The 20,207-nt window shown below is 50.6% G+C and overlaps 1 protein-coding gene across 2 annotated transcripts in view; it reads right to left on the bottom strand.

The window, feature by feature from the left end:
- Window positions 1-18,943, bottom strand: part of MXI1 (MAX interactor 1, dimerization protein) — an 81,964-nt gene extending 63,021 nt beyond the window's left edge. Inside the window, exons 1-2 of one of the 2 annotated variants that reach the window (XM_043597484.1) lie at window positions 18,476-18,943; window positions 105-237 (exon numbers count right to left, since the gene is read on the bottom strand). In XM_043597484.1, the coding sequence (XP_043453419.1) occupies window positions 105-237; window positions 18,476-18,737 (395 nt within the window). In that variant the 5' untranslated portion in view covers window positions 18,738-18,943. Of the gene's footprint in view, window positions 1-104; window positions 238-1,654; window positions 1,895-18,475 lie in introns of those variants that run through there. The other variant, XM_043597485.1, reaches the window with a different exon arrangement.
- Between the last annotated feature and the right edge of the window lie 1,264 nt (window positions 18,944-20,207).

Below are 20,207 nucleotides of genomic sequence, written 5' to 3'. Positions count from 1 at the left end.
ACTTGGTATTAGAGAACTGAGGTCACCAGGGCCTGCATTTTTGCCTGAGCGTGTGCTCCCTCCCACCAGCAACCCTTTCTAAACCTCCTCCCACAGCTTGCTACCTGTTGGCAGTGCTGGTGTTGCTGCTCCCGTTGCTGTGTTTCTGTGCCCGGGTCAATCTCCTTGGGGGCTTCGAATGCTGCAGCCGCGGGCTCGGCATGGAGGGGAACGTTGAGGCATAGCCATGTTCACACTCTAAAGAGACAGCAAGAAAAAAAGATGTAACAGGAACATACCCAAATCCATGGACCCACAGATCGGAAGTCCCTGCAGTCACACACTGCTGAAAGCAGCTGCAGGAAAAGAGGTAAAAATTTTTCCACTTTTTGGAAGGTAAAATTCTCAGTCCTTGCCAGGACACCAAACCTGTGGCATTATCTACAGACCCAGCCCGTCACCCGAAAGGTGTACAGATACCACCTCCTCACCAAGTAAATTCTCCATCCTCTCCAAAATCCTCTTCGCCAAGAATTCTTGACTCAAACACGCTGCTTTGGGAGACTAGTTACCATTCACTTCAGTTATCTCGCTGGCCTCAAAATCCCCCTTTAACTCTCCCCATTCTAGGTGTCTCCTCCCCAAGCGCCACATTTTCACGTACTTCAAACAATTCGATCGCCTTGTCTCAGAGGACATTTTCTCTCCTGCCACCAGTTTCAGAGGTCCTGCTCTTCGCTCCCCCGTGTCCTGACACCTGTGCCTGATGGGGTCCCATCTCCTCAAACCCCAGCTTCTCAGGGGCCCCTCCCCCACGGGTGGGCAGCCTCCTCCCCACTCGCTCTCCAGTTGGCCTCCCTTGCGACGCCGCGGGCCGGGTCTCCCCTACCCCTGCCCGCGCTGCTGCCGCCCCCTCCCTGCAGTGCGTTCTGCCCTCTCTCCTCCCCAAGTCCTCGGGTTCACGCCCACTCTCAGCACACACCCTCCCGCTGCTCCCGCCACCCCACCCCCCAGCCCCCAGATCCCCCTCGCCCGCCTCGCCTCACCCTCCCCGCGCACACGTGCCACCCTCACACACACACACACACACACACACGCACGCACGCGCGGCCGCTCCCGCACCGCCCCCTCACGGGCTCCAGGTGCCTACCATCACCGCACCCTCCCCTCGCACCCCTGCTCACATCGCACCCCTGCCTCGCCTCCCCTCACATGCACTCCTGCCTCCTCTCACAGGCACTCCCCTCCTCACGCGCACCCCTGCTTCCCCTCACACGCACCTCTCCCTCCCCTCACGCGCCCTCCCCTCCTCACACACACCCCTGCCTCCCCTCGCACGCACCCCTCACGCACGCACCCCTCCTCACTCTAACCCGTCTCCCCTCACGCACGCATCCCTGCCTCCCCTCACACGCACCCCTCACGCACCCACCCCCGCCTCCCCTCACACGCGCACCCCTCCTCACACACCCGTCCTTACACACGCACCCCTTCCTCCCCTCACACATCCCTGCTCACACACGCACCTCTCCCCTCACACTCACTCCACTCCTCACGCACGGACTCCGGTCCTCACACACGCACCCTCCCTCCCCTCACACGCCGCACCGCACTCGGAGGAGAGCGCGGGCTCAGGTTGGTAGCGGAGGCGAGGGCGGCGGCGCCCAGCCGTTACCTCGGTCCCGGCGCTCCAAAAACTCGGCCGCCTCAAGCAGGCGCTGCACGTTGATCATCCGCACCCGCTCCATGGGCACCGCTGGTGGCGACCGGGGCCTCTCCGCGTTCCCTTCCCCGGCCGACAGGAGGCGCCGCGGGCGGCTACAGGCCGGTGCCGCCCCGGGACATGTGCGGCGGGCGGGCGGGCCAGCCCGGCCGCGGCTCGGCGCGCTCTCCGCCGCCCTTGCCGCCCCCGCCGCGCCCGCCTCGCCCGCCTCGCCCGCCGCCGCCTGCAGCCCGCGCGCGGTTTGTTTACCTCTCCGCGAGAGCACGGGGGAGGGGCGGGCGCAGCATCGAGGCCCGCCCCGTCCCGCCCCTTCCTCTGCCTCCTGGGAAATGTAGTCCCGCCCCTCTTACTGCACGCCGGGAGTGGTAGTATGCCCACCCCTTCAGTGAGCCTGCGCCCTGCCGAATTCCGCAATGGCCGCTGGGAGATGTAGTCCCGCTTAGCCTCTGTCTTCAGGGTGTAAGGACTAAGAAGTTATCGGGGCTTTACTTCTGGGAAGTAAGAATTTGAGCGAGGTCCCAGGAAGCTTCTTTCTTAGCGACTCCCAGCGGGTGCCCAGAAGCTAAAGCATTCTTTATCTGAAGTGCTATGTTCCAGCCCTCTGTCTAGTACTACTTTTTCCAGTAACTTCCATGCCTCAGTTTACCCATTGCAAAATGTGCTGTTCGGCCAGCACATACAGAAGCATTTGAAAAACCAAGATCACTGTTCAGAAACAAGGGATCTGATCCCGTCAGAGCCAGAGAGGGCTTCCATAAGGCCCTTCTTCCCCCCTTAGTTTCCACACAGTAGTTTTGTTTTTCATGGGTTTTTTAAATCTTATTTTTAAAAACTTCTTTCTCCTCAAGCCCCTCACTAGTGACTTTAGAGGCTCGAAAGCCTCTCTGGTGCTGCAAGTGAAGGATATAATTCAGTGGGTAAGTGATTTGGTGCTGAAGTCACACAGGGCTCAGTTCAGATCCTGACTCTGCTACTTACACTAGCTGCCTGGACCCTTAAGGCCTCATTTACTCATGTATAAAATGGATACGGTTACTCCATTTATCCAAACATTGAGGGCCTGTCATGTGCCAGGCACTGTACTAGACATAATGTGTAAGGAGAGAAACAGACATGGATCCTACTCTCAAGGAGTCTATAACCAGTAGGGCTTATTGTGAAGATTCAATGAAAAAATTACAGCACTTAGTACATAATACTCAATTAATGGAAGCTGTGATGGCTGTTTCCACTCTTGTTCTCCTCCATAGAGAGGGAACTGAAAGCAGTGGCTAAGGAGAGCAGGTACCATAATAAAGGACTGCCAATGGCTACCCTCACTGTCATTCTCTTTCCAAGTCCTCAGTCTAACAAGCCCTCGAAGTCTAGACCAGAGTTTCTTAACCTCTGCATTATTCACATTTTGGACAAATAATTCAGGAGGGTTGGGGCGGGGGTGGACTTGTGCTTTGTAGGATGTCCAGCAGCATTCCTGGCCTCTACCCACTAGATGCCAGTAGCACACTACCAACCAAAAAGGTCTCCAGACATTGCCAAATGTCTGCCAGGGCCCAAAATCACTTCCAGTTGAGAACCATTGGTCTAGGGAGAGGAAGGGCAAGAGGGTCAAAACTGTTGAATGCTCTAGGAGCAAGCTGGGAATTGTGTAAACATCCATAACTTTTTCCCACCCTGATTATTTTAACCTGCTTGTGGACATCCAAAATAACAGGAAGCTCTTGGTGAGGGGAGAATTTCCCCTTCCCTGTGGTCATTCCAGTGGCTACTGCAGAAAATATCATCTCAGAATGAAAATCTTACTCTCAAAAATGTTATGAGATTCATGCTGCATTTTAATGTCCTCTCTCTTCCACTCTTTTTTTTCAAAGTGAACAAGATTCCCAATGAGGTCAAAAGCTGCAAAATTATGTCGGCCCTTTTAAATATTACATTTGGCGCCACATTTAAGAACCAAATAGGTGTTCCATCAAATGCAGGGAGACCCAAAAGTGAAGGTGTTCACAAGCCACAGGAGAGTTAATTTTGCAAAGACTTTGAAACAGGGACTTTGCTTCTTCTGCTGTTGGTTAGGTCACTTCAGATACGGGCTTTCCCACCGGGTATCAATAACTCTCAACAAGGGATACATTGGGTAAGGGGAAGAATGGAATTATTTAAAAGAAAATAGCTATTCAACAAGAAGACCTGTTGGTTGAGGGCAAAAATTATTGGTTGAAAGTTAGTTTCTACCACTTGTAGACTCTTAATCTTTAGATCCCAAATTGCTAAGGGCTACTCCAGGATTTAAAAGAGGTAAATTTATGACCAATAAAAGTCTCCCCAATGGGAGGTAAACCATGTGACATGCAGTCAAGAAAAAAAAGTACCAACTGAAAATGCACTTGGGATTAAATCCATAGATCATAAGCCCTAGCAGGTTATTAAGGGAAAGCAAGATACTTGGTGCACGTGCCTGACCTTTCACAGTTGACCTCCAGATGAACTAACCAGCCCTTCTTTTAGAGCCATGGCCAAGAGGGAGATGAGGAAATGGAAAGTAGGGCAAGAGTCACCAAAAAGGCCACCTGCATATGTTAAAGAATAGTAGAGGTGATGGTGATGGTGGGCAGTAGGGCAATGTTAAGGATGGATTTATGTGCAGGAATATTCAGTCTTTTCTAATAGCAATTGAAGGTGCTATTTCCTTCTCCCTGCTCGGGCTCCCTGAGGTCTTGCTTTGACATTGGCCACAAGGGCCTCCCACAGCACAAAGCTTGGGGCTCTAGCCTCAGGAGAGTAATGCTCCCCACAAACCATCCCTCAGCACCAGTCCCAGCCTGGAGGAACCCAAAGGCAGCCATGGCCTTTCTTTTGCTCAGATGAATCCAGTTTGCACTACAAATGCAAATGTGGAAACTGAGGAAAAGCAAGGCTTCCAGCAGGCTTTTGCCTTCTGACCAAAGAACCTGGAATCTTACCCACAGTCTCTGGTTCTGTCCTGTCCCTAAAATATGTCTCTAAGGGAAGCCTCATTTGAAGATGGAAAAAGTCCCCCTGAATCCCCCAGACCTGTAACAAACACGGCCCAGATGGGGGAAATCTGCCCTTCAGAGTAAACAGGCAAAGCTCTCCATTCTTTGGGGTCCTTTCCATCACAGTTTACTCAATGCAAATTTCCAAATGACTTATTGCAGATTCATGAACAATGGAGGGGGCTGGTCTGTATTATATCTTTTCTGCAGACAGGAGAGATAGAAAGAAGGGAAGGGACCATGAGGTTAAGCTACAAGTCCAAAGTCACTGTGTTGGTGACGCCTGGCACTTAATAAGAGTACTTCCCTGAAAGTGCAACATGCTTACTGTGAAGGGCACTGTTTTCTGCAATTATCTTTAAGGATGGGGGGTTTTCAAATAATGAAGGTTGAAGATGGAGGAAGGGTGAGTCCTGAGCTCTTAAATGAAAACCGTAATAGCTATACATCTTTCCATCCTCCACCCCGAAATGGCAACCGCAGCCTCCTTCCTACCTCTCCCCTCAGGGCCCAAAAACGTGAAGAGCAGCAGAAAACCTTTCCTTCTGCCCAGTGAGTCAGCCTTGCCTAACTTCATGCGTAAGCTCTCCTCAAGTCAGCGGCAGCTCAGAACTGCGGGTCTGTGTGCAGCCGAGATAAATTTGGGTCTAGAAGGGATGACGTAATGCTAAACCCGAGAGGTAGCTGCCGCCTCCCAGGGCTCCAGTCGCCAGGGCTGCCGGCTGACATCCCAACCACACGGAAAAGCACCAAGCCACCCAGGTGCCTGAACTGGGGAGACAGGGAAAGAAAGGACATGGGGGTGGGAGGAAACGGTAGGGGGAGGCAGTGCTCATCTGAGATCGCTGAATCTGGAAGTTTGTTGTTTTTTAACTTCAGTTTTCTGGTGAGATCAGGCCACTGGCAGAGGCTCAAACAGCTGCACTTGACTTCCATCCTGGCCTATCTCTTCCCCCTTAGAAAAGGGCTTTTTACAATTTTATTAAATGGCCCTTATTACAGCAGCCTATTTCGGTGATTATAATGGATGCGTTAATTTCTTGAATGTGCTTTTTCTTCTTTTTTGCATTAACTTGGATCCAAGAAGAAATCTGCATTGCAGGACTCAGTTAATATGCACATCTAAGCCACTTGCTGACCCTGGAGCATCCCACTTGGGGTGTAACTGATCAAGTATTCTGGATTTTGGAACAGGATCTTGCCACGGACATGCCACATTAATGTCCCCCCCAAATATCATTTCATGGTTTATTTCATAGAAGTTTATATCAGTAAGCTTATTCCTCAATCCAGTCTCCATTTTCCATTTTTCAGATGAGAAAACTGAGGGGTCAGAGAGGTAGGGTAACTTACCCAAGGCCACAGAGCTATCTATCAAATCCAATGGAGCAAGGATTAGGATTCAGACGTACAGGCTCTCATCCTGTGCTCTCAACTCATCTTTATATTCTTTTTTGTTTTTTTTTTTTTTTTGGTTGATTCGTGTTCTTAACAATAAATAAATATGTAAGTATTGTGATCTTTTAAATTTGTGGAGCCCCAAACCTTTAAATATCAAGTTACATTCCAAAGGGATCCACAGCCTGCTTTTGTTTTCTGTTTAAGGTTCATTGTTCTCTAAGGAAAGCGGTGGCCTCAGAATCAACTCCTTTGCTGGTGATGACCACAGAGCCGTGGGCCTAACCTCATTACACCGCTATAATTAAAAGACCACCACAGGTAAATAATCTTTATTGTATGGAAGTAGTTTTCTTCATCAGGAATGCCTCCCAAATACTTTTTTCAAATGACATTTCATTTGTGGTTGTAATCATCTATACTGGTAGATGTTGTGAGTTTCAGCCATCCCTGGCATATAGCCTGGTCAGCCACAGTATGTTATTCTTTTGAAACAGCACTCATTCCATGAGTTAATATTTTCTTTAGAATGTTTGTATCTGTATTCAAAAGCAAGAATATACTATTTTTTTGTTGCATGTATCAGGTCTTGGATGCAATGAGCAGTTCTTTCAAACATAGATGCAACTTGATTTTAAAGCCTTAAAAAAAAAAGATCGCCGGAGGCCTTCGTTGCTGCTAAGAGGATGCCCCACATTCTTGCCACAGTCCTGGGTAACCCTCCCTCCTCTGCCAGGAGTCTGGCTAGAGCTGCCCTGCCCCCACCCATTGGCATCACCACTCCCTTCCAGGCAGCAGAAACTTGTAGAGGTCACTCTTAGGCTCAGCTAGGCCCTGGACACTATTAATTAAATCCCACACCTAGCCTGCTTTCTTGGGGCTGAGTTCTCAGCCTCAGGTGCACCATTTAGAATAAAAACACCAGGCCCTTGCCTGCCCAAGGACATCAGTGATCTCACCCTCTCTCCCAGCCCCAGCATTCTGATTCTGGGATTCTGGGATTCCCCAGAGACCCTAGAACACTATGCCTCCATTTGCATACCAGCTTGCATGAAATGAGAACCAACTGTGTACATGACTGCTGCTCATACAGTCAGTTCATGTAATTCTCAGCACACCTCTGAGATTCCCTGTTTCACAGATGAGGCCCAGAAAGCTTAAGGGATTTGCTCAATGTCACCTAGGTAGTGACTGGATTCAAACTTAGATTTTCTAATTCTGGGACCCCACAGCATTCATCAAGGTATGTTCAATCAGACAAAACAGACAAAATTGGTTAGGGCAATGGTCTCAGCCAGGGGTCATACCAACCCCCAGGAGGTTTTGGAAATAAGTAGGAGTGGCTTTCTTGAGTGTCACAATGACTAGAGGGTCCTGTTGGCATTTACTGAGTGGGAACCACGGAGGTTACAACCTGCATTATTCTACACTAATCTTCACAAGAAGAACTACCTCACCAGTAGCTCCCTTGTTGAGAAGCACTAGGTCAGAATATTAAAGACAGAGAACTCATCATTCATTCAACAGATATTCCTTAAGCATCTATTATGTGTTGGGCACTAAGCTAGATGCTGAAGATAGAATAATTAACGAAACTACTTAATGGTCCCTGTGCTCCAGGTGCTTGTATTCTAGCCGGAGAGACTGATGATAAACAAGTAAAATCATTGCAAATTGTGATAAATAGGATAAAGGATAAGTGATAAATGGGGGGTTGCTTTAGGTGGGTAGAAGCATCAGGGCAATCACAAGGGCTGTCTAGGCTGGCTTCTCAAACTTAAATGAGCAAAACAATCACCTGGAAATTGTGGCAAAATACAGATTCAGATCCAGCAGGTCTGGGGTGGAGCCTGGGAGTCCCATTTCTGACAAAGTCGCAACAGATGCCAAGGCTGTCCATCCTTGGACCACACTCACTCTACATAGTCAGGGCGAGATAAACTATTGAAAGGCTTAAACAAGTGACATGAACCCAGTTATATTTAAGATCACTCTTGCTTCCTCAATCTTCACTGAGGAGAAGAGGTTGGACCTATGCCAACTGACCAGAACCAGCCTGCCCACACTGTCACGGTGGCAGTCAGGGTCTATAGCTCATCTCCGCAGCTCACACGTGCCTCTCGCCCCTCTGGCTTCTGTGGCAGAAGCCCTTGGCTCCAAGCATGGCCAGACCAGTTCCCCTACAAGCTCGAACGCCTTCAGGAAACCTAGTATAGCCTCATAGTGTATGGATTCACACCCTTGCCACCCTAGTGTGCAGAACCACAGGAGCTCTACTGGTTGGGTGAGTTCCCCAGGGGGTGCTGGGCAAGGTGGTGCTGCACATGCAAGTAGCAACACCCTAGACCATTGCCCTTCAGGAAAAGGGCCCTAGTCAGACTTTACTGTCAATACCCAAAGAGCCCTGGAAGGTTTTGGCTGCCCTGTCTCTGTCCCAGGATGAGTGGGAAGTAAAGGAAGTCACTCCAGGGAGGCATCCCCAAGGGGACCCTCAGCTCGGAATTCAAACAGTCCAGATTCCATCTCTTGCCTCTTGCCCCCTGAGGTCTAAGTTCTCCTAGGAAGAAAGAAAAACCTAGGTTTGAGTCTCAGCTCCGCTCTATGTTAACATGTGACTTTAGGAAAGTTAGCTAGCCCTGCTAAGGCTAAGGCTTTCCTCACTTATAATGAGGATAATCCTAGCACCCTCCTATTCAATGGTTGTGAGGATTTAATACAAAGCACTCAGCATTGTGCTCGTACATAGTAACTGCTCAGTAAAGGGAGTCATGATCACTATTCCTCTGGAAAATAGAGAAAACATTGCACCTGTCAGCAGTCCCCTTGGGGACAGGTTATCAGACTCCTAGGAGACAGACAAGAATTCTTTATTGGTCTTTATTTGTCTATCATTTGCACTGGAATCTGAGCTGGAACTCTCCAGCTCCACACCTCCTGCACTTTGAAAGGACCAAGCACAGTGCTTGGCTCCTGGCAGGTCTTAGAAATTATCTGTTGAACTGAGCTACATTTTACAGCTGGTGAAAAGAATGAAAGAGGGTCATATGCAAGGCACTCCGGGCCTTAAAAGAGTCAAGAAATATGGTATGGGAGGTCAGGTGTGGTGGAGGTAAGAGGGAGATAACACAGGGATGCCATAAGGCAGTCTGGGCCACCGTAGAAAGAAAAACAAAGGCCATCCCAGCTCACACTTCGCCACCCATGGCCACGAACAAAGCAGCCCTGGGCATGCCCTCCATTTTAATACAACACTATTAAAACTGTCCCAAATCATCTTTATTCAAGTATTCTTGCTAATGGCCCTAAACACACAAGAGTAAAATATCTCAAATAGGAGGTAATCCAAATCCCTTTTTATTGGCTTTAGTTTGAATTTCCTAATCTCCCTCAGGACACTATGTTTATCTTTCTAATTTTGCTGTGTTTAAATTTCCTTAGCAGATGCTGGAGTTGGGTACTAGAGATATGTGGCCAAGGGCATGTTATATAGGAGGGTGCGCTTGGTAGGAACACTGGTATGGACAGTCCTCCAAGTACAGAATGCCCCGTTCTGGAAAGAACTGAGAGTGGAATGTGTTTATTTACAAGGCTGCTCACGGGGTACTTAGTTCCTAAGCTCAGGTAGTAAAACAATAACAACAACAACAACAACAACAACAAGTCAGATCTGGAAAAATTACAAGGACAAACACAAAAGACTTTAAACATGGAGGTGGGGGTAGGGGGTGCAGGGAGAGGAGGATAAATTTTGTTCTGTCTGTAATGATGTCTAGAACTGAAGACACAAAATCCAAGTCACGTGTAATTCTACATTGTTGGGGTTTAAGGCAAACGAATTTCTAAAAACTGGCACTGGAAGAGAGTATACACTCCATGAGGGCAGGGACTGTTATCTCCAGGACCTAGCACAGTGCCTGACATAAAACAGTATGTGCTCCTTAAACATCAGTCTGAGGGAAGGAAGGAAGGAAGGAAGACATTCAGGGAACAAATTTAGGGAGAACCCCTGGCAAGAAACATAATTCCAAATAAAAGTATTTGCCACAATGGCCTTTTAAATTTTTTTTTTTTTCAACGTTTATTTATTTTTGGGACAGAGAGAGACAGAGCATGAACGGGGGAGGGGCAGAGAGAGAGGGAGACACAGAATCAGAAACAGGCTCCAGGCTCTGAGCCATCAGCCCAGAGCCCGACGCGGGGCTCGAACTCCCAGACCGCGAGATCGTGACCTGGCTGAAGTCGGACGCTCAACCGACTGCGCCACCCAGGCGCCCCTACAATGGCCTTTTAAAGAGAGTTTCTCTAATTTAAATTTGTTTTAAAAAAAAGAGATCTTATTTACATATATTTCCTGGAGATTTATTGCTCAAAACAAGGGTCACCTGAACTTTCAAAATGTTTCACAAGCAAGGGGCCTAGCGCAACTCTGCAAAGATGAGGAAGCAGAGAAGGAGGCTCAAGTTCTGGAGGGGATGGTGGCAAATTCCCATTATTTTTGGCCAGAGAGATCAAGTCAGCTGTTGACAGCTTTAACACCTCCAGCCAGGCCACTCAGGGACAATGATATCAGAGACAATTACTTCCCTTTAGTAGCAGAAGAGCCAGAGAGCAGGTGTCTGTCCCTGTGGAATTGAAGCCACTCTTCAGTGTGAGCCCAGAGCTCCACCCACCGCCCCCAGAGGAGGCCCCTCTGGGAAGACTTGTATTTCTCCTCCTCAGATAAGGCTTGGGTAGCCATCCTGTCACTGTCACTGCCTTTGGACTCCTCCTACTTCCCCCAGCCCCAGTGTAAAAGAAAATTTTTTTTTTTCTAAATGGCAAATTCAAATTAGCTTCATTTTGAAAGACTGTTGTGAATGTTGCAATGGCCTTTGCAATAACCAACCTGCCACACCCTAGGATCAGTAAACCAGGTTTGAGAATTGCTGACTTTATAAGCACCTGACCTGTAAAACAAAAGCCCAGTTTGGGGCTCTGCTTGTAACCCATTCTCACACCAGGCAAGAGGCTCAGAAGAATCTGGTTCTGCTTCTGCTGTGTCATCTTGGGCAAGCCACTGTCCCTCTCTGGGCTTCAGCTTCCCCATCTGTAATAGGATGATGGATGCTCTGTGACCTCTGGGGCTCCTTCTGGCCCTGACACTCTGTCTTACCTCCTGCCTCCTTTAAAAACAAAACCCAAAATGGAGTGGAAGGAAGAATGGGAAAGGCAAGAGAATGGTTCAGAAGGCCAGTCTGCAATACGGCCTCCGGCTCCCCATTTCTGCCTGCTGAGAATTGCTTTCTTCATTCTGCAAGAAGATTCCCATTTCTTGCTGGGTTGTTGCTTTTTCACTCCTTCTCTCTCTCTCTTCTCTCTCTCTCTCTCTCTCTCTCTCTCTCTCTCTCTTTTAATCAAAGCCACAAAACCACAACTTACCTCCCCAAAACGGGTCATTTGGAAGCCAGAGCTGTCGGGGGTTAGGTGTGTCAGGCCTGGCATGCTGGTGGTATCTAAGTGAAGACCAGGCCAGGGCAGCCATGTGCTTCTCCTCCAGAAACCCAGTTTAAATCAATATTTATCCAACTGTATTTATAGAAAGTGGTGGTGGTAGGGAGGAGGGGGTGGGGTAGGGAGGCAGGGGGGATCTAAAACAGAACAAGCCACAATGACTGATGCAAATCTTTGTGGCCAATTCGTTTCTGCAGGGCCAGGCTTTTTTTAAAGGCAAAAGACCCGGCTTTTGATGAACCTGCTGTTGGCCCCAGTACCATAGCAACAGCCCAAGTCCTCTGATATGCCCAGAGGACGGACTTGGGAAAGGCAGCAGGAGGGGGTGGTGTTTCCTAGGAGCCTAAACTTGAGTTAGGGCCAGGAGAGTTGAACAAGTCTGAAAAACAAAAACAAAACAAAACAAAAAACCCTCTCTGGTTGGCTATTCTGTCCTCGGCCTTACTTCTAAGCCTTTTCTAAGCAGGGTGTGTACAGGAAGACCTTGAACAATCAACAGAGTGTTTCAAATACCAGCTCTGCTTTAGGTTGCTGGGTGACCTTGGGCAAGTCATTTTACCTCTCTGGACTTCATTCCTTGACTGGAAAACGTGTACATGCATATATGGTTAAGACTGCAGGCTCATTCGGGAATCAGAGGCCTAGGTTCCAAAAATTAGCTTTGCCACTTACTAAACCATATGACCTTTGGGCAAGTTACTCAACATCCCTGCACCTTGGTTACCCCCTCTATAAAATGGGGCAATAAAATTGCACACATCATGGCGTTGTTGTGAAGACTGGAGGAGATAATGCATGTTTAGCCCCATACTTGGTATATAGTCAGTGCTCAAAAAATGGTAACCAGTATTCACCGTATGTAATGCAATTAGTTGCTGCTGCAACATGCTAGAATCTTCTTCATTTCCCTCAGTTTTGCCTCCAAACTTTTGCCCAGCCATCCTCAGATGAAAATTCCCATTTCTGGGTATGTCAATGGTACAGCATTTTCATCAGCAAGGGAAGGTCAGTGAACATGCTGTCTTGCCTTGGAGCTGACGGAAGGAACTTCCTTTCCCCCCACAAACCAGGAATGGTTCAATTCAACTTCTCCGAAATTCGAAGGCTCTGTTCCCTTTCCCTGGGCATCCTCTGTAGGGTGCCTAGTCCCTGGGAGCTCTGGGACTCTGAAAGCCACAACTATCCTCAAAGTCGACTTCTGGCATTTACCAGTGGGCAGAGATCATATTTAAAACTGGAAGAAAAAAGCTGAATCTGAGAAACATAATTTAGGATACAGCAAAAACAAAAACTCGATTTACGAATGTTCTTTACACAGGGCGCCTGGGTGGCTCAGTTGGTTAAGTGTCCGACTCTTCATTTCAGCTCAGGTCAGGATCTCACAGTTTGTGAGTTTGAGAGCTCATGTTGGGCTCTGTGCTGACAGCATGAAGCCTGCTCAGGATTCTCTCTCTCTCCCTCTCTGCCCCCCCCAACAATAAATAAATAAACATTAAAAAAGTGTTCTTTACACAACTCCCCAAAAACCAAATGTCCCATTCCACTCCCACCATAAATGAACCCACAGGATTTTCAGGAAAAAAGCAAGTGCACATAGTACATGTTCAATACATATTTGCAGAATGAATGAATGAATTGTAAGATGCCCGCTATGCAGAAATGTGACCTGCTTGAACATTAGTTGCCATCAAACCTCTTAATTTTAGCATAACTTGCCCTAGTCTCCTGCTCTCTAAGCTAGTAACATTCATTTTCAGGGTCACAGTTGATGACAGTGGGCACTTTCAGCTCTCCAGGCCTGAACTACCATTTCTTTGCAGCCCCTGGTCTTTGTAGCCCGAGGGCACTCTATGTTGATTACATGAAACTTCTCCTCTCCTTGGAAGAGATCAGTATTGCCAATTCTTCTCCAAGTCTCCAGAAAGTCTATTCTGTGTCCCCTGGCCTTCAAACCTGATCACTGTGCCATAGCCAGTAAATGACAAATCCAACCAATCAAAGAATGTACATTAAATGTCTTCTATATGCCCAGTGGTATGCTATATGCAATGGTGACATATACTGAAATACTATTGGTGATCTTTTCCCTTAGGATGCTAATCATCTCCCTGTGAGGATAAAGCTAATACATAGGAAGCAAGTGGAAAATTGCATAGTACTGATTATCAAGGCTCAGAGACTATTTATTGAGCACCTACTATATTCTAGGTACTTTAAATGTTTAAATAGAGTACCTCATTTAGTTGTTCAGCAATGATGTGAGGCTGGTGTTATTGTTATCCTCATTTTACAAAAAAGAAATGGAGCCTCAGAGGTTAGGTAACTTGCACATACAGTCACAAAGCCAGTAAGCAGCGACGGAGGAATTTGGGCCCTACTCTGGGTAACTGTAAGGTTTTCATTCTCTCAACTACCCTGAATTAAGAAATAGCCAGAGGAGGCTTCCTAGAGGAGGTAGGAACTTACCTAGATCTTGAAGGGTGAGTAAGAAACAGATAACCCCAGTGGAGTAAGAGAATGAGGCCATTCTAGACAGAAGGAAGAGTCTGAGTCAAGCACAGAGGCATGACTGCGAAGCCTGCTTGCTGGTGGACCTGCTGGACGGGAGCAGAGGCGATTACATGGGGAAGGCAGGGTGGGGCCCCATGAAAGCACACAGCAGCAGCTTTTCTCCATCAGGAAGAAGAGGCTGCCCCTTGGCCTGTCCATGCCTGGTCCAAGAAAGCACCTCACTCTAAACCCAGATAATCCACTCCAGAGGGCGATCTATGGCTTCTACTCCCATGTAATCATTCTTCTCTATCTTAAGCACTGCCCCCCAAGTGACCCTCCCCAGACACTGGGAAGCCCATTTCTAACCCTCTAGACGTTACACTACAGTTGCTTTTACTTGACCACGGAACAGCTTTTCTGCACATAACACTGCTTTGTGAATCTCATTCTTCCTCCCTTTCAGTTTAACCTTTTCCAAAACAGGAAGTAAATATTTTTCTAATTATCAGTCGGTCCTAAATTGCCACCCCTTCACTGTACCCCAAATGGATAGAGGTGATGCCAGAGATGATTTATATATAACTTCTGATTTTGTGATAACGGGTCACAGTCTCCATGATTAATATTTCTGGAGACCTTTAATTTGAGATCCTTAAGGATTCGCATCAGTTGGAACTTCAGGAGAATGTACCCACATATCCTTGGGAATCCTTGCCTTGCACAGAACAGTCAATACTGGGTGACTTAATTTGAACCCCTTCCTCCTGAGGAGGCTCACCATACCTACTGGGAATAATTCAACATTGTGGCCACAACTCGGTGAGCACTCCTCCTACTACGGAAACCTCAAAGAGGCAATGAAAAGCAGTTCTGGCAACAATGGAAAATAAGGCAAGCGGCTGCCAAGTAAGTACTTTGCAAACAACAGTAAAAACGAAACGTGTGAACTCGTGACCAGGGTCTACTGGAGCCTTTCGGGAAGGTCTCACCGAACCCGAAATGAAGAATCAAAGCTGACACCCGTCTCAGGGGAGAAGAGCGTCCCTTTAAGAAGGGATTGTAGCAGCTGGCCACACTACAGCTCCCAGAGATTTCCTGGCTTGCCTCCTGGCTCCACCCACCAGTTTCAGGCCTCAGCAACGCGTGATGTCAGAGAAAGCTGAAGCTGCCGATAGGCTGAACAACGCAGCTAGGTCAAGTCCAGTCAGAGGAAAGAAGTTTGTCTCCATGTGGAAACCATGTGTCTCTAGCTGGGAGGGGGAGGAGGAGGAGGCGGAGAAACTGAGATCAAGTGATTACAGGGGAACTGGCTGAAATGAAGGCGGGGAGGTTGTGCACCTGAGCCGGCCAGCAGTGCCCTTTGCAGTAGTGACCTAAAAAGAGAAGAAAAAAAAAAAAACAAAACTTGCCCAACAAACAAAACTTGAGCCCCCTCCTATCATAATGAACATCATAAACAGCTAGGATCCCTGCTTCCTTCCAAAAACCAGGGACCTGAGAAATGCTGGAGTCCTATCGGAACGCCCAGATCCTCCTCCCTCCCCCAACGACTGAATGATGTAAGCGTTTCGGAAAGCGGGGCTCTGAAGCAAAACAAGCCCCGCGCGCGCGGAGCGACCCGCAGTGCCCGAGCCCGGCGCACGCACGACCCGCCCCCCAACTCGCGTTATTGCTGTGCACACGCGGACCGCCGTGACGCGCGGGCATTGTGTGCAGCGAACAGAAAACAACGGCGAGCGCCGCCAGCGCGAAGAAGCGCCCCCAATAAATTGAGGCAGATGTAGGGCCCGCCGTTTTCCGTACTGGGAAACCCAGCCCCAGTGGGAGGTTGGAGGGGGAGTCGAAAGTGGGGAGGATAAAGCAACCCCCGTGGGCCGCTCCTGTTTGCAGGGGGCATAATAAAGGGCCTGGCGATGGTAGCCCTTAGTTTGCTGGAGGTCACCCTCGCCTGCGTGAGCCGTTGGGGAGGGGACGAGGGCCTGGAGCAGGGTCCCCGCAGCCAAGCTGGGCAAGGCGCAGCGCCCCCACGCTCTCGGGGAAATCTGGGGGCCGTTGGCATCACGTCATGCAGAGCCAAACAGCGGCAGCAAATAGAGGCAACAGAGCTAAAAATACTCCCGCGGGGAGCCGGCCGGAGGGGGGGCAGTGGGGCCGAGGGGCTGATTACGCACACGAAGTTGACTTTGACTGGGGCGCTGAGGTTCCTGAACCCATCTTCGGGGGCTGCTGGGCTTGCAGCGCGGACGCTCGGGAGAGGGACCAGGAGGAAGCCCCCTGGCTTCCTCCGCCACAGGAGCCCCAGTCGGCTGCCGCTGGCCCGCCCCGTGAGGGGTAGCCCGGCCCGGCGCGCCCGGCCCTCTGCTTACGTGACTGGTGGCCACGCCGGAGCCCCGGCACGGGGTAAACTAGGAGGTGGCGGCGGCCAGGGCGGCGGGGGAGGGTGGGGGAGGCGGCAAGGGGGGGCGGAGGTCTCCGATTGTCTGCGGGTGAGGAGGGGGGGGCGGGACGCGGTGGAAGCTCCAAACGCCTTCTTCGTACACCGTGCTGGGGGTGGGGGTCCCAGGTTTGCCACACACTGCCAAGGTGCCCTCTTTTAGTGCACCCCCACCAGAGTCGGTACCACGGGACAGACTCCAGAGAACCCCGGACAGGGGTGGGGGGTAGCTAAAGAAATCGCGCCCCTCCCCCCTCCAACAAAAGCAAACACACCAAACAAAACCACGTCTTCACCCAGCTCCCTACCAGCTCTAGCTTTTCAGAAACTACCCTCCTGACAAATGCACCTCGCCCCCCTCCCCCTCCCGCCCGGATGAATAATCGCAAACTGCTTCGGCTACACAGCCAGCGATGCGCCTTTCTCGCAACCCAGGCACTCCGAGAAAACAGGAGAGAAGAGAAAGAAAAGAACGCACACAACCGTCCTCCCAACACAAATCCTTGTTTTTGCCTTCAGCCACTGCACAATTGCGCTGGCAACACACGGTTACTTTCACCACGGAGGCCTGGGGTGTTGGTCAGCTAAGGTGTTTTTGTGTTTGAGGACTGTTGTTGTTGTGTTTTGGGGGGAGGAGGTTGCAAGATCTGACACGTTGCAATCGGACCATTTTTTTTTTTCCCCCTCGCTCTCTCGTCTCATTGATCTTCCTACTTGTTCGGACAGATTAAACAGCCTGGTTTTCCCTAGTCTATCGGTTTTTCTGCCTTGGCCCTTTCCCCCTTCTCGCAGCTATTATTTGTGAGGACTGTGCTGGAGACACCGCACACGCGTGCCCCCGTTAGGACGCTGAGTCGACTGCCTGGGAGGACTGGGGGACCCAGCAGGCAGAGGCAAAAATGAAACAAACAAATACAAAAAGGAGGCCAGGCCGGGGTGGGGCTCCCAGCACCCCTCTCCCCAGCACTGCTCTCCACCTGAATCGGCCGGGGGGGGGGGGGGGGGGGAGAGGAGGACGACAGTAGAAATCGACAAGGCAGGCGTTTGCCTTCCCAGCCAGGCGCGCTCACTCGTAAGTCGTCTCCCGGAAAATAAAGAAACCTCACACAACAGCCCACACCTTCTTCCCCAACTATTGTTTCCTGCGAGATCCCAAAGTTTCCTTTTAGCTGTGTCCCCCTCGCCAAGTTTCCCGGGCGCAGGACGGCGGGTCCGGGGCAAGCTGCTGGCGCTGCCCGGCCCAGCCGGCCTGTTTGGTGGAGGGAGGGGGGGGTGGCACCCCAGGGCAACAGAGGTGCTGGGGGACTGCATCCGTGGACGCGATGGCCTGAGCCCTGCTACGAGAGGGGAGGAAGAAGCACAGTAGACAGAAGGGAGAAGCAGAGCCGAGCCAGCCAGACCAAGCCCATGCCGTGGAGGGCTGTTTGGTTGTTGTTGTTATTGTTGTCGTGTGTGTCTGCGTGTGTTTTTTTCTCCAGCCGCTGAGCTCTGCCTACGATTTCCAACTTTCGGCTTCTAATCCCCACCCCACCCAGGAACGAGCGACAGAAAAACAACACTTGTCTGCCCGAGAAGGCTCCGGGGGGGGGGGGGGGGGAGAAAAAGGAAGAAAGGCGACCTCGAAGAGATGAGCTCTCGGCTCAGTTGTCAGCAAACAACACTCCCCCGCTTGTCCATCCGGCGGTCCTCCCAGCCTCCCGGAGACGGACAGACGGACGCACCGACAGGCCCCCCTCGCCATCCACCCCCCGCCCCCGCTCGTCTTTGTTACATCTTTAGCAGCTTTGTGCGTGCGTGTCCTTTCTCCGGTGTCATCGGCTTTACTGCCGAGGGCTGGATGTGTGTTGGGGGAAGGGGGGCGCGGGCCGAGCAGGCGACAGGGGTCGCCCAAGTGGTTGAGGAAGAAAGAGCCGGGCGCCGAGGAGGAGCAGGGGCCCCTAAACTTACTTTTGTTTTCTTTCTCGATCTGCTCCAGGTAGCTGGCGGCCTCGAGCAGAATCTGCACGTTCTGCAGAAAAGTGTTGATGTGCTTCTCCATCGAGTTCTCGCTGGTGTTGAAAATGTCCGAGAAGGGGCACCTGAGCTTGGCCCCCGCGGGCTCCTCGGGCTGGGCCGGGGGCTGGGGCGCGGCCACCGCCGGGGGCGCGGCGGGGGCCAGCCCCGCGCCCTCACAGCGCGCTTCCTTGCGCGGCCGCCCGCGTTTGCCCATGGAGGAACCGGGGTCCGCCGAGCTCGTCCTCTTTTGGGGCTGCGCGGCCCCGCCGAGCTCCGGTCCCTGGAGAAGACCCGGCTGGCCGGAGCGGAGGAGGCGCCGAGGCGAGGAGGCGACCTGACTTCCCGAGCCTCGCTGCGTGCAGTTGTGTGTGTGAGTGTGTGTCTGTCTCGCAGTGGGTCTGTGTGTATGGGAGATTGAATGAACCTACAGGACAGACGGAGGCGCTCTGGCGCCTGGGTCCTAGTGCGAGCCTGTCACCATCGGACCGGTCAAAATAAAAGGTGGAGAAAAGCGAGACAGGGACGCCCTCTGCCCGTTCCTGCACCCTTCCCCGCCTCTCCCCAAATCTTACCTCAGAGCAGAGCACTGTATTTTAACACAAATGGAAAAAATACTCGATGCCTCCGAGTGCACCTGCAGGAAAACAAACTAGTGAGCTATTTTTTTTCTTCACATAAAAATAATACCTGGTAAAGGGTCCAGGACAATGCCTCGCACATAGTGAGTGGATCCCCAATAAATGGCAGCTGGTATGACTTTTTTAAAAAATACAAGCCCAATCCAAAAAACCCATCATATGTAGCCTGGAGTTTCCTCCCCCCAGTTCACACACCCCTACACACAGACAGGCATAGGCATGTGCCTTCACCGGGTCAAATGAAATCCCCAAGCCACCAAATCCCAGTTACAAATTTACTTAACTCGTTCTTTCTCCCTTCAAATGCAAAGCTATTTTCCAGGAAGGGGAGGAGATGTAAGCATCTCTCTCCACACTCCTCTTCCCGGCCTTGGTCCAGCTGTGCAAAGCTCACACTAGGGTGCCTCCACACCTGGCACCCTTTTATTTGACAGAGCCGCAGAAAAATGGCAGCCCAGGACCGACCCCCACCCCACTCCAGCTGAACTCCACCTTTTGGCTCTGAAGACTGAAGTCGAAGTCGAAGATGTTGTCTTTGCTGCTGCTGCTGCTGTCACCCACCCACTCAGGGTCTGCCGGAACCATGGATGCTTTCCAGGCCTGGGAGGTACAGTGGGAGTCAGAGGGATAGTTGAAGGCCATTGGGGAGTGTCACAGAGAAGAGTTCAAGTCCAGCTCTGAAGCACATAGACTGTGTGAGTTTGGGCAAGTCCCCCAACCTCTCTTGGCCCGTTCCCCATCCATGAAACTCCAATAAGATTCTTGTGCTGATTAAATCATATCTGCACTTAGCACACTACCTGGCCCCTAGTAAGATCTTTTTCTTTCAATCCAGACCCAGATGAGAACCTGGGTCCCCTACTTGTATCTAAGAGGTGGAGGGAACAAGCTACAGGAAACAAGACTGTTCTGCACTTTGTTGGAAAACATCTCTGCAACAAACCCATCCAAATATTGTCACCTTGCAAAGCCAACTGGAACCCCCCCCCTCCAGCCCCCCCACCCGCTGCCAGGGAACCACTTAGGCAGAAGACACATGGAATACT

This window comes from Prionailurus bengalensis, chromosome D2 (assembly GCF_016509475.1).
Source record: "Prionailurus bengalensis isolate Pbe53 chromosome D2, Fcat_Pben_1.1_paternal_pri, whole genome shotgun sequence".
Classification (NCBI taxonomy): Eukaryota; Metazoa; Chordata; class Mammalia; order Carnivora; family Felidae; genus Prionailurus; species Prionailurus bengalensis.
This window is presented reverse-complemented; position numbering and strand designations above follow the sequence as displayed.